The 17,650-nt window shown below is 46.1% G+C and overlaps 1 protein-coding gene across 3 annotated transcripts in view; it reads left to right on the forward strand.

The window, feature by feature from the left end:
* DHX57 (DExH-box helicase 57) overlaps nucleotides 1-17,650 on the forward strand; it is a 149,058-nt gene that overhangs the window by 114,842 nt on the left and 16,566 nt on the right. For all 3 annotated transcript variants that reach the window (XM_075339468.1, XM_075339470.1, XM_075339469.1), the window contains exons 18-20: nucleotides 10,772-10,867; nucleotides 12,736-12,819; nucleotides 14,983-15,120. In XM_075339468.1, the coding sequence (XP_075195583.1) occupies nucleotides 10,772-10,867; nucleotides 12,736-12,819; nucleotides 14,983-15,120 (318 nt within the window). The remainder of the gene's footprint in view (nucleotides 1-10,771; nucleotides 10,868-12,735; nucleotides 12,820-14,982; nucleotides 15,121-17,650) is intronic.

Genomic DNA, 17,650 nt, shown 5'->3' on the forward strand with positions numbered 1-17,650 from the left:
CCAGCCTAATGAGTCTCCAATGCCCCCTTTTTAAATATTTTATATATTTATTTATATTTTTAAATCCTGGAGCCATTTTTCATGGTCTGCAATTGTTTGTATTCTGAACTTTCCCTCTAAGCCTCTAGATTACATTTTCCAGGAGGTAGTGTGCTCTATCTGACTCTGAGCTCCCTCACTCCTAAACTCATTTTCCACCCTCTCTGCCTACAAAACACCACTCTGAGACTCCTGGACAGCCTCAAGATGGATAAAGCACTGCACACAATTTTTCCCTCCTAACAACATTCTTTGTACTACACCTAGTATCTGTGTACTGTGGGGGGTCGAGAGTAAAAAAAAAATGTACTCATTTATTCTAATATAAACTTGCAACCAGCACCATCCCCTCTGGCCAAAGTCACTAGCGGATAGGACTATTGTTGTTCTTTGTGGAGCCTGCATTATGTATGTGGCTTCTACTTTGCCTCTCACTGTACACTCCCTTCTCCCCCCTCCCCAGTCACTCATAACTTGTCAAGGGCCACGGGCTATGCCCCCACATGACATCAACATTCAGCGTATATGGCCTAAGACACACAGCATGAAAATCGGACTGAGTGGAATGCGATAAAACATCGCATTCCACTCGGACCGATATTAGCTTATGTGTCAGCACCCATGAGCGATTCATTTTCTCTGCCCCAATCGGACCGAGAAAACAGTCGCAGCATGCTACAGAGGTGTAATGCGAGATTTTCTCTCGCACCCATTCAAGGGTATGGAGCGAGAGAAAGATCGCACTGCACTCGCAAAACACTGGTGTACCGCGAGTGCAGGGCGAGAATCGCAATAGCAGACTACGGAGGAGAGAGGGAGATAAATCCCCCCCCCCTCTCCTCCGCAGCGCTGGTTCGCCCCTCCTGAGTGCCGGCCCGCTGCCCGCAGCTGAGGTCCAATCGCATGATGAGTCGCAGTGCCGATTCTCGCATGACACTCGGCTCACGCTGGCAGCACAGCGGGAGCCGAGTGTCATGCGAGGATCGCATTAGTCCCAGTGTGGCCCCGGCTTACTACTGAGAGCTGCTGGCTGAGTCCTGCCTCTATGAAGGGCTGTACTGATAGGCTACAATCTGTTCGAAGCACAGACAGGAAATCTCTGTACTCTGTGCTTTGAGCATACTGTAGCAGGAGGTAAGGAGCTGGATGTCACATGGCCACAGCTAAGAGACAGACGAATTTCAACATCAAGTAAATTGGGATCGATCTTCATTTCATATAGGCTTTATAATGTTTTAACAATTTGTGCTCGGAAAACTCCTTTAAGTTCATGCTGTTCTTATGGAGGGTGATATAAGTTAGGCTGGTTTATCCCCCATGTGCAGTAAAGTGTTACAGCAATTGTACCTGTCCTGCTAGATAAGAGTGACCGATATCCCTACACAGATGAGGAAAGATCTGTCAGCACTATGGAGGATGGCGAGGAAGGACAGAGGGAAGCCTTCAATTTGAAACCTCTAATAGAGCCCATCAGGTTACATTGGCTGCAAACCAGTGAATCCATTAATATTTGTTTTAGTGCTTTTAGACAAGGCAGTGTAAACTTGGTAAAAGGTTCTCTTTAAAACTCCTATCAGCGCTAGATCATATTGGGGTAAAGTTTAAAAATACTTAAGTTAAACAAGGAAAGCAAGATATAATCTTCGCATTATTATAACAACTGTCCGGGGGAGTGTGCCCATCATGTAGAGCAGTGGTTCTCAACCTTTCTAATGCCGTGACCCCGCAATACAGTTCCTCATGTTGCGGTGACCCCCAACCCAAAAAATAATTTTGGTGGCTACTTTAAAACTGTAATTTTGCTAGTTATGATTCGGAATGTAAATATCTGATATGCATTATGTATTCTCATTGCTACAAATCAAACATAATTTAAAAAAATCACAAAAACAATTATATGTTGAGAAATATTTATTCCGAATTCCAATAAATAACATTTCACCATGGCATAGCATGGGTTTAAATATAACAGTAAACAACAGTGCAATATTTTGCTACAGTATGCTGCCAAATTCAGTGAGATCGTTGTGGTTGCTTCTTGCTTACTAATTCAGAAATTCTTGGGGCAGTCTTTGCAAGGGCACAGCGAAGATCATTTTCCACAACAAGTCTACTTCGGTATTTAGACTTGATTACCAGCAATCTTGAAAACCCTGTTTCGCAAAGATATGTTGTTGGAAAAGGAAGAAGAAGGCGCAGCACACTCTCAGACAGAATAGGATATAACTGTAAACTCTTAATCCAGAATTTTGTCAGTGGCATTGTAGAGAAATCTGTTCTCGCTGCATCATTGTTAATTAGGTTGATGAACTCTTCTTGTGCTGTCTCCGGAACATCTTCAACTTTCACTGTGAATGGACTTCTGGCAAGTGCAAATGGGGTGTCAGGTAGATTAGGAAAGTATGATGAAATTTCCTCTGAAAGCATGTGCAAATGTTCTTTCACAGAAGTTATCATCATAATTTCTTCTGCGCTCCATTGGGAGACCCAGACGATTGGGTGTATAGCTACTGCCTCCGGAGGCCACACAAAGCATTACACTAAAAAGTGTAAGGCCCCTCCCCTTCTGGCTATACACCCCCCGTGGGATCACGGGCTGCTCAGTTTTCAAGCTTTGTGCGAAGGAGGTCAGACATCCACGCATAGCTCCACTGTTTAGTCAGCAGTAGCTGCTGACTATATCGGATGGAAGAAAAGAGGGCCCATATAGGGCCCCCAGCATGCTCCCTTCTCACCCCATTCCTATTGGCGGTGTTTGTTAAGGTTGAGGTACCCATTGCGGGTACGGAGGCTGGAGCCCACATGCTGCTTTCCTTCCCCATCCCCCTGAGGGGCTCTGAGGAAGTGGGATCTTACCGGCCCCCAAGCCCTGAGGCCGGGCTCCATCCACAGACCCATGGAACCTGCTGGATACGGAGCGGGGGTACCGTTCAGGGACAAGGCCCTGCAACATTCAGGTACTCTGTGTCCCCGTATGGACAGGCCGCGCACACTCCAGACTTGCTGGGTGTGCTAGTGCGCCGGGGACAGTAGCGCTGCGCGCGGGGGTTACAGTCACTGCAGCTTCTCTGAGGGACTTTATGTGTTGGGGACCGCCGCGGCGGCGCGGCTGAGACTTGTGGTGCGCCGGGGACTTCGCGCCGACCAGACGGCAGCGCTTATAAATCTAGTCCCCGGCTTTTGCGGCCTAGCTCCGCTTCGTTCCCGCCCCCACCCTGTCAATCAGGGAAAGGGAGAGACGCTGTTCTATAGTCAGCGCCGAGGGCTGGAGTCTTATTTACATACTCCAGCCCTCTCACTGGGCACAGTGGGACGCAAGTTTCCCGCTTTTCGTCTGAACACACCCAGGGCCCGCCCCTCTCCACAGGACGCCGGCAGCCATTCCTGCATGCAGTCTGGCTGGGGAACGGACACAGGCTCTGGGAGACCCAGACAAGGGATTCGGGCGACCACACACCCGCGTTAAGCGGGCGGTAAGCAGCACATTAGTGCTGGCCCCACTAGTGCCACAGTGTTATATTTGTGTACTTTTTTCTCTGTACCATATATATATATATTTTGCACTGTAAGGTCGCTTCTTGGCTGTATACCCTATATTGCTCTGAGGAGACAACAACATGTCATCCGCAAAACGCAAGGGTGCCAAGACAAAGGCTGTATACGCTGCTTGTGCCGCTTGTGGGGCTGATCTACCGGCAGGTTCCAATGACCCCCATTGTGTGCAATGTTCGGTCCCTGTGCCACTTCGTCAGCCGGAGTCTATGGTGGTAGTGGCCCAGGCAGAGTCACCGGTGAACCCTGTTCCGGTGACGGGGACAGAGTTTGCAGTTTTTGCTGACAAGATGTCTGTGACTATGACAAAAATCCTAGAGACCTTGCAGGCCAGGCCAGTTACTCAGACCATGGACACTGCTGTGTCAATGTTCCCCGGTCCCCCTCAGTTGGAGCTAATCCGTGCTTCTAGGGGGTCCCAGGCATCTCAGGCTGAAGGCTCTGACTCGGATGACAGTCCCAGGCAGCCTAAGCGAGCTCGCTGGGAGAGACCATCCACGTCATCACGCTGGTCAAAGGCGGCTGCCTCATGACTTTCGGCCTCCTCCCTCCGCATCCTCGGTCGGTGGCAGGCTCTCCCGCTTTGGCGACATTTGGCTGCCACAGATCAAGGACCGGTGGGTAACAGACATTTTGTCTCACGGGTACAGGATAGAGTTCAGTTCTCGTCCTCCGCCTCGGTTCTTCAGAACTTCCCCACATCCCGACCGAGCAGATGCCCTTCTGCAGGCGGTGGGCTCTCTAAGAGCAGAAGGAGTGGTGATCCCTGTTCCTCTTCAGGAACAAGGGCAAGGTTTTTACTCCAATCTCTTTGTGGTTCCAAAAAAGGACGGCTCGTTCCGTCCTGTTCTGGACCTAAAACTGCTCAACAAGCATGTGAACGCCAGGCGGTTCCGGATGGAATCCCTCCGCTCCGTCATTGCCTCAATGTCTCAAGGAGATTTCCTTGCATCAATAGACATCAAAGATGCTTATCTCCACGTGCCGATTGCTACAGAACACCAACGTTTTCTACGTTTCGTGATAGGGGACGACCATCTTCAGTTCGTAGCTCTGCCATTTGGTCTGGCGACAGCCCCACGGGTTTTCACCAAGGTCATGGCGGCAGTGGTAGCAGTCTTGCACTCTCAGGGACACTCGGTGATCCCTTACTTGGACGATCTACTTGTCAAAGCACCCTCTCAAGAGGCATGCCAACTCAGCCTGAATGTTGCGCTGGAGACTCTCCAGACTTTCGGGTGGATCATCAACTTTTCAAAGTCAAATCTGTCACCGACTCAATCACTAACGTATCTTGGCATGGAATTTCATACTCTCTCAGCGATAGTGAAGCTTCCGCTGGACAAGCAGCGGTCACTACAGACAGGGGTGCAATCTCTCCTTCATGGTCAGTCGCACCCCTTAAGGCGCCTCATGCACTTCCTAGGGAAGATGGTGGCAGCAATGGAGGCAGTCCCGTTTGCGCAGTTTCATCTGCGCCCACTTCAATGGGACATTCTCCGCCAATGGGACGGGAAGTCAACTTCCCTGGACAGGAAAGTCTCCCTTTCCCAGACGGCCAAGGACTCTCTGCAATGGTGGCTTCTTCCCACCTCATTATCACAGGGAAGATCCTTCCTACCCCCATCCTGGGCGGTGGTCACGACAGACGCGAGTCTGTCAGGGTGGGGAGCAGTTTTTCTCCACCACAGGGCTCAGGGTACGTGGACTCAGCAGGAGTCCACCCTTCAGATCAATGTTCTGGAAATCAGGGCAGTGTATCTGGCCCTACTAGCCTTCCGGCAGTGGCTGGAAGGGAAGCAGATCCGAATTCAGTCGGACAACTCCACAGCGGTGGCATACATCAACCACCAAGGAGGGACACGCAGTCGGCAAGCCTTCCAGGAAGTCCGGCGGATTCTAATGTGGGTGGAAGACACGGCATCCACCATATCCGCAGTTCACATCCCGGGCGTAGAAAACTGGGAAGCAGACTTCCTCAGTCGCCAGGGTATGGACGCAGGGGAATGGTCCCTTCACCCGGACGTGTTTCAGGAAATCTGTCGCCGCTGGGGGGTGCCGGACGTCGACCTAATGGCGTCCCGGCACAACAACAAGGTCCCGGCCTTCATGGCGCGGTCTCGCGATCAAAGAGCTCTGGCGGCAGACGCCTTAGTGCAAGATTGGTCGCAGTTCCGGCTCCCTTATGTGTTTCCACCTCTGGCACTCTTGCCCAGAGTGCTACGCAAGATCAGATCCGATTGCAGCCGCGTCATACTCGTCGCTCCAGACTGGCCGAGGAGGTCGTGGTACCCGGATCTGTGGCATCTCACGGTCGGCCAACCGTGGACACTACCAGACCGACCAGACTTATTGTCCCAAGGGCCGTTTTTCCATCGGAATTCTGCGGCCCTGAACCTGACTGTGTGGCCATTGAGTCCTGGATCCTAGCGTCTTCAGGATTATCCCAAGGGGTCGTTGCCACCATGAGACAGGCTAGGAAGTCCACTTCTGCTAAGATCTACCACAGAACGTGGAGGATTTTCTTATCCTGGTGCTCTGCACAAGGAGTATCCCCCTGGCCATTCGCGTTACCTACTTTTCTTTCCTTCCTGCAATCTGGGTTGGAAAAGGGCTTGTCGCTCGGCTCCCTTAAAGGGCAAGTCTCGGCACTATCCATGTTTTTTCAGAAGCGCCTAGCACGACTTTCTCAGGTGCGCACGTTCCTGCAGGGGGTTTGTCATATCGTCCCTCCGTACAGACGGCCGTTAGATCCATGGGATCTAAACGGGGTACTAGTTGCTCTCCAGAAGACGCCTTTCGAGCCTCTGAAGGATGTTTCACTTTCACGGCTCTCACAGAAAGTGGCTTTTCTGGTAGCGGTCACGTCTCTTCGGAGAGTGTGAGCTAGCAGCGCTGTCATCCAAGGCTCCCTTCCTGGTGTTCCACCAGGACAAGGTAGTGCTGCGCCCCATTCAGGAGTTTCTCCCTAAGGTGGTATCCTCTTTTCATCTTAATCAGGATATTTCCTTACCTTCCTTTTATCCTCATCCAGTTCATCGGTATGAAAAGGATTTGCATTTGCTAGATCTGGTGAGAGCACTCAGAATCTACATTTCCCGCACGGCGCCCCTGCGCCGCTCGGATGCACTCTTTGTCCTTGTCGCTGGTAAGCGCAAAGGGTCGCAGGCTTCCAAAGCCACCCTGGCTCGATGGATCAAAGAACCAATTCTTGAAGCCTACCGTTCTGCTGGGCTTCCGGTTCCATCAGGGCTGAAGGCCCACTCAACCAGAGCCGTGGGTGCGTCCTGGGCATTACGACACCAGGCTACGGCTCAACAGGTGTGCCAGGCAGCTACCTGGTCGAGTCTGCACACTTTCACCAAACATTATCAGGTGCATACCTATGCTTCGGCGGACGCCAGCTTAGGTAGAAGAGTCCTGCAGGCGGCAGTTGCCTCCCCGTAGGGGAGGGCTGTCTTTGCAGCTCTAACATGAGGTATTTCTTTACCCACCCAGGGACTGCTTTTGGACGTCCCAATCGTCTGGGTCTCCCAATGGAGCGCCGAAGAAGGGAATTTTGTTACTTACCGTAAATTCCTTTTCTTCTAGCTCCTATTGGGAGACCCAGCACCCGCCCTGTTGTCCTTCGGGATTTTTGGTTGTTTTCGGGTACACATGTTGTTCATGTTGAACGGTTTTCAGTTCTCCGATGTTACTTCGGAGTGAATTTGTTTGAACCAGTTATTGGCTTTCCTCCTTCTTGCTTTAGCACTAAAACTGAGCAGCCCGTGATCCCACGGGGGGTGTATAGCCAGAAGGGGAGGGGCCTTACACTTTTTAGTGTAATGCTTTGTGTGGCCTCCGGAGGCAGTAGCTATACACCCAATCGTCTGGGTCTCCCAATAGGAGCTAGAAGAAAAGGAATTTACGGTAAGTAACAAAATTCCCTTCTTTGTTGTCTGGCTCAATGTCATGTTCCTCAAAGAAGGCAGATAATGTAGGAAACATGTAAATTTTATTTTTATCCAATTTATCTTTCCAAAGCTGAAGTTTCATTTGGAATGATCTCATTTTTTCAGACAAATCGAGGCACGTTGCATTTGGTCCTTGCAGTGATAAATTTAAGTCATTCAAGATGACAAAGATGTCCACCAAGTAAGCTATTTTCTGCAGCTCAGTTATATCGCTAAACAGTGCTTCGAATTGCGGTCTTGCTTTCTGATTAAAAAACGTTTTCAGTTCCTCACGAAGCTCAAAGACACATTTTAAAACTTTTCCTCTTGACAACCATCTGACTTCAGTGTGAAATAACAGAGCATTGTTTGGCGCATCTAGATCGTTGCACAGTTGGCAAAACAGCCGACTGTTTAAGGCGCTCGACTTAACAAAATTGACACGTTATGACGCTTTTCATTACTTCTTGTAAATCTTGCGACAGTGTCTTAGTCGCTAATATTTGGCGATGTATCATACAGTGTGTTCCGATTGCTTTTGGCGATTCATTTTGTACCAAACGCTGAAATCCTGAGCAACATCCTAGCATAGCAGGAGCGCCATCTGTGCATACACCGCAAACCTTTTCCCAGGAGATGTAATGCGCTTTTAGAAAAGAACCAACTGCATCAAAAACATCATGTGCAGTTGTTGTTTCAAGCGGTTTGCAAAAAAGAAACTCACCTTTAAAGTCGCCATCATTAATATACGTTGCGTAAACCAACAACTGTGCACAGTTTGCCACGTCTGTAGATTCGTCAAGCTGGATACTGAATATTGGTAGTGGTGCAGATTTAATTTCCTGGATCACCTGATCAAGAATATCAGCAGACATGTCCTCTATTCTTCTGCGGACAGTGTCATTAGATAAGGAAATTGCATTCAATTTCTGAACATATTCATTTCCAATTATCACTCGAACTATGTATTTTGCAGCTGGCAACAGTAAATCCTCACCAATGGTGTGAGGTTTCATAGCTCTGGCAATTCTGAGTGCCACCAAATATGACGCTTCAACAGCTGCTACATTGTGTTTATGGTACTGGCCACCAGTGTCAAATCTAGATTTCTTGAGTCCATCAGCTTTGCTTCTAAAATAGCTGATATCCTTGCTAGCAAAGAGTGGATGCTTGCTATCAAAATGCCGTTTTAGTTTGTTCGGCTTCATAGATTCAGCTGAGAGAACTTCACAACAAATAACACATTGTGGTTTCTCAATTCCTGCTGTAATTATTGAGGTAAAACCATACTGCAAGAAATCCTCAGTGTATTTTCTTTTCTTAATATTCTTTTCTACACGATTCATTGTCATGAGACGGTTTGCTAAAGAAAAAATAAAAGATAGTCACGTCTAAAGAGCTTGTTAAAGTTTCCTATTATTTACTATTCCCTGTGTTGTCTTCTATTACACACCTGTTACTATGACCAGGGGGCCGTATTCACATGCTTAAAGCGCACCTGTCACCCCCCCTGGACCCTATGAAGCTGCTGCCATTACCTTGTGGGTGCAGTGAATAGCATCCTAATACATCTTTTCTTATCTTCTTCATCCTCAGGAATGCTCAAAAATTCACCTTTATAATCTTCTTGGCAGCTCCACAATCCATAACATCGCATTACGTGTGTCCGGCGCCGGACACACATAATGCGATGTTATGGATTGTGGAGCGTTCCCCCCCCCCCTTAATCAGGGCCGTCTTAACAGCGCACTGTCAGAGCACTGTCTCTTTATATACACACACACACTGACATATAAACACACACTGACATATACACACACAGGTTCACACACACTTACAGATCCTGGTCCTCCCCCTCCTCCTCTCTGTAGTCTGCTTGTTCTTTACACTTTCAGGACCTGCGGGTCATGTGATAAGGTCCTTTACCCCTCTGTGTGCAGGAGGCTGGAAGGTCCTTCTCCACCCGGCTCCTTTCATGATTAACTCCCCTACACACCTGTTTAACCCACCTACGGGCAGAGGGGCCCCTAGGACTCAGGGGCCCCCGGGCAGCCGCCTACCGTGCCCAATGGGTAAGACTGCCCTTAATTAGACAGCCTTCCTTATTACAGGGATAATTCTCCATTTGTCACTTCTTTTAGGTTTCCTATAGCTGGGTCAGCAAGCTCCATCCCTCAGCTCTGGGGCACATTTCTCATAGAAAGCCTCCCTCCAGATTCATCCAGTTCCCCCCTAGCCCACAGTCAGTGCATAAAAGTATAAAACAGGACATTCTGCTTTAAATGACCAGTTATTGAGCCACAAAAATAACTGGTAGATTCCCAATGTCTGGGAGTCTTACTTGTTACTCCAGAGGGGATGGGGGAGGTGTCTGTCCGGGGGCACACTGTAACACAGTGATGGCGGATCACTGCTGGGTACCGAACGGCTCCTTTATGGCGTGCTCTCCCGCAGCCCTTCAAGCCGATTACCGATGCCGGCAGCCGCGTTCGTCCTGCATCCCTGGATTTGGTTGCCTGATACGTGCCACAGATTCCGGATCTGTCCTGGCTGCACCAAACAAGAAGGGGGGACGTCGGAAGTTGGTATCTCCCTAGATCCGATGCGCGATCGATTCATTTTCCTGCGGGGATCCCAAAGCTATGCCGGGAGTAAAGCTAGCAGTCCTGGCATACGGGGGAAGGTGGATGGGGAGGTGAGAGAGGTGGCAACCCCTGTGTTTTGGTCGTTTGACCCCCCTAGGGGTCGCGACCCCCAGGTTTAGAACCGCTGATGTAGAGTGTTCTGTGCTTTCCACAGCCCCTTCCATCTGCTCATGAGTTACAGTTGTAGTGTCCAATCAGTCTTAGCAGAAGGAAGGGTTGGGAAGTGTTCAGTGCAGAGTGCCCAGCACCCTTCATTTGTGGATAAATGCCCCCCCCACCTTCCCCAGACACTTGGGATCGCAGCTCCAAGAGGGTTAGAACTTGCTTTTCCCAATCATACATGGAGCACGGTCTGGAGCCTAGGTATGCTTACACTGTATTACCCCTCACCTTTCCCGCTCTGAGAGGTCAAACTGCTGACTGACTCCCTTTAAGCTGCTATCATGATAAATGGAATAATCAAATTTATATATTTTTTTTCTTTTATGGTCCTTTTCCCTTGAAATAACATGCATCATTGTCAACCTAAATCTGCCAGCTTTCTACTTCTTGTCTTTTTACTATGCATCTATTAAAATTTAATTTTTTATTTATTTTCAGGTGTGTCCATGGGATAAAAAGGAAGATGCAAACAAGAAGAAACAAGAATTTGCTGTAGGCAGCAGTGATCACTTGGCTCTTCTCCAGGCTTATAAGGTAGAGGCGAACGTTCTTACCCAGACCTTTCATTGTAAAAGCCAGCATACATGGGGCATAACCATCCTGGACTAACATCTGCATCACTTCCATTCTAGTTGTTTTATATGGTTAAAGAGTTTACATAAATTGAAGGGAATCTGTCACCAGATTTTTTACCTCTTTTGAACGCAGGATAATGTAGGGGCAGAGACCCTGATTCCAGCGATGTGTCACTGAGCTGCTTGCTTTAGGTTTTTCTAAAATCGCTATTTATCAACAGGAGATTATCACTAGAGAACAACTACTTGGCGTGCTGCCAGATAGTGTAACCTCACCCCACCACTGATTAGCAGCTTTTTCTTCTGCACACTGTACATAGAAATCTGCCAATCAGCGGTTGAAACCACCAATCTCTTATAAATATTAATAAGTCTGCAGAAAAGTGATGAAAAAGACATCAAAGACGCTTCAGGTAAAAGCCCTGCTAATCCTCTGTTTAAAAATTGATGCTGACACGCCGGTATCTAAAAGACATTGGCTTGTAAGGGTGTCTGCAAGCACTGTCAGTAATGACAGCATCACGAGGAGTGTTGGCCTAATAATGGCCCCTGGGTTTACCATATACCAAAGCCAATTATAGCAAATCTGTCTGTTTAGTAATCCCAGGCTTTGATTGCATAAATAATATATGCATATTATCTAAGGGTCACATTATAAAAAAAAAAAATCAGTGTTTGAAAGTAAAAAAAGCCCCAAAATTACAGTTTTCAAATAGTGTTTTAGTTTAAAAAAAAAAAAAAAAATGGCCACAAAACTAAACACATTTGGTATCTCCACATTTAAAACAACCCTTTATGATTTTCACATTATTTATGCAATAAGATGAATAGTCCAAAACAAATAGATACAAACAAAGTGGTGTTCATCTAGACTGGCAACATTGTAAAGCAACAATCCAGTATTTTGTATTATACTTACCTTGTGGCAGCTTCACCTTCTATCGGTGCCACCCTGGTCTGTCTCTGGCAATTTGTGACCTGCCAGCAGCTTCAGTGTTTCATGGAGCATGCTGGAGATCACAAATCAATGCATCTCTATGAGAGCCTTGTTCATGCCTCCTTCTGTCTGCCATAGAGATGCATTGGAAGCTTGTGACGTAACTTCTGACTTCCAGCCAGTCAGAAGTTACTGTCACAAGATGGCGCCAGGGGACCAGAGCCATGTCGGTAAAAGGTGAAGCTGCTGGAAGGGGTGTATAAGACGGGGGTCTTACATTTTAAAGTGCCACTTGAGCAGTGAAAAAAAAAATTACTGGGAAAAACACAGGATTGTTGCTTTAACAAAATGATCAAAAAGTTGAATGTACCAATAATGGCACCAGTGTAAAGTACACTTTCTCCTGCAAAAATTCAGCTGTTACAAGTACTTGTGTACAGAAAAATTAAAAAGCTGTGGGTCTCAGAATTTAACAATTTTAGCCATTTTGTTTGTGTAAAAGTAGCGAAACATAAACTGTATCAAGTACTGCTGTTTATATGGTTTGTTGTATGTTTTTTTTTTTATTCATTTTGCCTTCTAGAGTGTAAAGAAAAAGTGATAAAATCTCATGTATGACAAAATGGTACCAAATAATGAGTACAGCTTGTCACACAGCAATGAGAGCTCACTCACTCAAGTGATGGAACATTATAAAGTTATAGCTTTGACTCAAAAACAAGTGTTTGGGTTTTTTTTTTACTCTGATTTTAAAAGCTTTTTCCCCCAATCTCCCCCCACTGGGTTCATCCAATTTAAAATATATAATATAATATAATGTTAAAGAAGACAGCTGCACTTTGGATCAGTGTCATGAAAAATGAAATCTCTTCTTTCCTCCATTGATGTAGGCTTGGCGTACAGTCATTAAAGAGAACTCGCGGGCTGGGTACCAGTATTGTCGAGAGAACTTCTTGTCTTCCAGAGTACTCCAGGTAAATATTTGTTTCAGGTGTATCTTCTTTTTGTATACTTACTGAATGGTTTCCGAAGTTGAAGGAATTATCGGAGTAAACTAATATGAAGCAGTAACTGCCCCTTAACCATAACAGTAATGGTTGCAACCAAATGCTTTAAGACTGTATAACTGCACCAGAATGTGCTCAGGATTTCCTTGGTGACAGGTGACCACTATTTAACATCATTGCAATTTAATTATAGTTTTTTTTTGCTTATGAATTGAACACTCACTGCCAGGTTCCCCTGCTGATTATGGCTCATCCATGGGGTTCCCGGCAGCACCACTTCTGATTTTAGCTTTTATTTGGAAAAGCAAAAAAAGAAATTGCTTAAAGTAGACAATCCCTTTTAAAAGAAACCGGTCAGGTCCTCTGACTGTCCTCTTAACTACTATAGTGGTATGAATGAGGATTTGTTTAATCGTATCATAACATTCAAATGCTATAATCTTTGAACAATCAACTTTTGTAGCTATGAAATAAGGCAGGACTGATCCAGTAGGTTGCCTCTTTCCCCTAGATTAGTCCTGCCTCGCACCCTCTAATCAAGCTCGCCTTGGCGTAACTGAGCGCCTTCTCAGTTCTAGTAGAGCTCAGCATTCTACAGACTGTCAATCATACCAAGGAAGGTGTGATTAGAATATTTGAAGCAGGAATAGTCTGGGGATAATCACCTCCTAGATTAGTCTTAAAGGGAAGGGTACTTTACACGCTACGACATCGCTAGCGATTTCGTTAGCGATGTGAAATTCTAGATCGCATGTGCGATTTCGAAAGATCGCACTTGCGATCTAGAATTTCACATCGCTAACGAGATCGCTAGCGATGTCGCAGCGTGTAAAGTACCCTGGAATCTGTCAGTAGGCTTTTGCTATGTAAGCTGAAGACAACATGCTGCAAGTGTTAACACAGAGAATTCAGGGTTATCTGTCTTATCAAGGTCCAATCTATTGTTTATTTGCCATGTTTGTTTAAGCATCTTGGACAATATCATGTGCAGTCAGACACTGCCACCTCTGATTGGCACCTCACTGTCAATGTACAATCTCTAGTAAGAGCCTGATGAGGGCGGAGCAAGCTCTCCCAACTCTGCTAGATGGCTAAATCTAAAAGTTCTGATTGTGTGAGAATGACTGCACACAGTAATCTAAGTGATATATTGTTGGATTCAGGATCTCTTTGCCTACATCATGCTGCTGTCAGATGAGGTAGCAAAAACCTGCTCACAGATTCACTTTAAAGGGAACCTGTAACCAGGATTTTCAGTTATAAGCTGTGGCCACCACCAGTAAGCCTTTATATACACCATAGTAGAATACTTTTTTATAAGTGCCCAGGCTGCTCCGTAGAACATAAAAAAAAACACCTTTTATTGAACTTACCTGCTGGGCGGTCGGGTCCGATGGGTGTTGCTGGTCTTGGTCCAGCGCTTCCTGTCTTCCTTCTATCGCCGTCCTCCTTCATAGCTCCGTGTGGACGATGTGTCTTATGTCCTCCGCATAGAGACCTCCAATGTGTTCCTGCACATGCACACTTTGATTTGCTCTGGTGAGGGCACAGCAAAATACTGTAATGCGCAGGTGCAGGGAAAGGTCAAAGAACGTCTGCCCATGTGCCCTATAATACTTTGATCTGCCCTCAGCAGGGCAAAGTGCGCATGCGCAGTAGTGCACTGGAGGACACAGTGCGGATGATGTAGGATGTGTCATCTACATGTAGCCAGGAGGCGCCAGACTCGAGACCAGCAATACCACTCAGACCCAACCACCTTTCTTTTTTGTGTTATACAGATCAGCCTGGACACTTATATACAGTATTCTAGAACACTGTATATAAGGGCTTACTGGTGCTGGCTACAACTTATAGGGGACAAATCCAGGTGACAGTTTCCCTTTAGCTCATCAGCACGAAGCAAAGCTGCAGCTGTACAATCTTCACAGTCTGCGGTGTTAGTGTGCAGCATACAGAAATCCACATGCATACTGCTAAAGTAGCAGTTAGGAACAGTCAAGGGGCATGACAGGTTCCCTTTAATTGTAAAACATAAGTTCATTTTTCTGTTGACATCCTATTTTATGAAATGTAAGCACTGCCGCACTATAGAACAATAGTATATTACCGCAACCTTTTATTTTGCAGGAAATGGCGAGTCTGAAACGACAGTTTACAGAACTTCTGTCCGACATTGGCTTTGTGAGAGAAGGGCTCAGGGCTAGAGATATTGAAAAGAGATGGGGGCACAAGGGAGATGGAGTGGTGGAAACTACAGGTGAAGAGGCAAGTGCTTTCCTTACATAATAATCTGCAAAACATATTTAGTTTTTATGTTTACTTGGGACCTGTGCATAAAAGTAAAGCGGTGGTCAACTACTGGATAAGCTTTTCAGTTGTAGAGGTGCCCCAAATAAAATAAAGCGGAAAAAAAAACAGATTTATTTACCTCCTAGACCAACCCTTGTTACAGTGATGTCTGTCAGTGCTGTGATTCCTGATAGTCATGTGAGTGTTTATAGTTTTTTTGTTTTTGATTTAAATTTGGGCATTTAAAGGTGTTGTCCACAACTTATTCCAGTGGTGTCAGTACTGGGTCCCCTGGATTCACGGACTTTGTCACACGATCCCTGCGGCCAAATAGCACCCAATTCATTGTTTCCTCCTTTAGGCTAGGTTCCCATTTCCGTTAAAATGTATCAGTCACAATCCGCGGCTATGGTAAACAACGCAATCCATTTAGCGGATTCCGTTGTGTCCCATAGACTTGTATTAGTGGCGGATTGCAACTGATTACCTTGCGTTGCATCTGCTGCGCCGCGGTCAGTCGTTTTTGGACTGACCGCCGGGCGGGAGCAACGCAGAATGTAACGTTTTTCGGGCCGTCAAAATTAACGCGCCGCGCATGAATCCGTCGCCATCCGTCAAGCTTGTAATGAATGTCTATGGTGCTGGATTCCGTCGTAATCAGTCTTACGACGGAATCCAGCGCTGGATTCCGTCATGCTCTACTGAGCATGCCCAGCATGTTTGGCACACCCACTGGGCTGTCACAAACACAAACGGATCATGACTGCTCCGTCAAAAAACGGACGCACAGCAGATGTAACGGACGCGACGGATCAGTTTTTTCACAGGATTCCTGTGAAAGGAATCCTGTGAAAAACACATCCGTTGCGTCAGTTGACATCTAAAAAACGACTGATCCATTGCTGACGGACCTGACGGATTTAAAACAACGGAAATGTGAACCTAGCCTTAGATGGAATTGAAATTCAGAGGGGGTGAGAGAGCAGTTTTGTTTTGTTTTTTAGAATTTCACTGCGCTAAGAATATTTTTTTCCCTAGAAAGTATATGGTAAAATGAATGGCATCTCTCAAAACTACAACTTTTCCCCCCAAAAATGAGCCCTTCTCCCAACAGCAATTTTAAGATCTTTCCACAGGTGTTCGATGGGAACTCTCCAGTGCTTTTCCATACATTTCGGGGGGCTTTTTGAAGTATGTTTGGGGTCATTATCCTGCTGGAAGACCCATGACCTAGGTCACAAACCCAGCTTTCTGCCACTGGGCACTACATTGTGACCTAAAATCCTTTGATAATCTTCAGATTTCTTAATGCCTTGCACAAAGTCAAGGGACCCAGTGCCAGAAGAAGCAAAACAACCCCAAAACATCTTTGAACCTCCACCATATTTAACTGTAGTTACTGTGTTCATTTCTTTGTAGGCCTCATTCTGTTTTCGATAAACAGTAGAATGATATGCTACCATAAAGCTCTAGCTTTGTCTCTTCTGTCCACAAGACACTTTTTACAGAAGGATTTTGGCTTACTCACGTGCATTTTGTCAAACTTCAGTCTAGCTTTATTTATGTTGTTTCAGCAGTGGGGTCCTCCTGGGTCTTCTGCCATAGCTTTTCATTTCATTCAAATGTTGAAAGATTGTTTGCGCTAACACAAATGCACCTTGAGCCTGCTAGACAGCTTGAGTTTCTTTGGAACTTGATTGGGGCTGGTTATCCACCATCTGGACTATCCTGCGTTGCAACCTTTCATCAATTTTTCTCTGCCGTCCACGACAAGGGAGATTAGTTACAGTGCAATTGGCTGTCAATGTCTTGACTCTGTTGCACACTGTGGACAAAGGAACATCTAGATTTCTGGAAATTCACTTCTAATCTTGAGATTAATATTTTTAACAATTTTGGTGCTCAAGCAATCAGTTTTCTTCTTTCTGTTCTCCTCGCGTAGTGTGGCACATATAATGCAAAGATTAAGTCAACTTCTCCCATTTATATCTAGTTTCATGTGTGTTTTTCATATTGCCCACACCTGTTACTTGCCACAGGTGAGTTTGAATGAGCATCACACGCTTGAAACAAAGTTGTTTACCCACAATTTTGGAAAGGTGCCAACAATTTTGTTAATTACACACAAAACCACAAAAATAGGCTTATGTCCAATTTGACTTTTTTTGTGTTGTGCCAATGCGCACAAAGGAAATGTATATGGCAAAACGTGTAATTGCAATAATTTTCTGGGAGAAATAATTTCAAGGGTGCCAACACTTTTGGCTATGACTATAGCTAGCTAGCTAGAGAGAGAGAGGCTTTCTATTTGAAAGACCCTGTGATAATGTAGCAGCACTACATGGCATTTCAGTAGACTCTAAAAATTACACTTTTGCTATTAACCCCTTCAGCCCCGGGGCACTTTCCGTTTTTGCGGTTTTGTTTTTTGCTCCCCTTCTTCCGAGAGCCGTAACTTTTTTATTTTTCCGTCAATCTTGCCATATGAGGGCTTGTTTTTTGCGGG

The sequence above is a fragment of the Anomaloglossus baeobatrachus genome, chromosome 3 (assembly GCF_048569485.1).
Source record: "Anomaloglossus baeobatrachus isolate aAnoBae1 chromosome 3, aAnoBae1.hap1, whole genome shotgun sequence".
NCBI lineage: Eukaryota > Metazoa > Chordata > Amphibia > Anura > Aromobatidae > Anomaloglossus > Anomaloglossus baeobatrachus.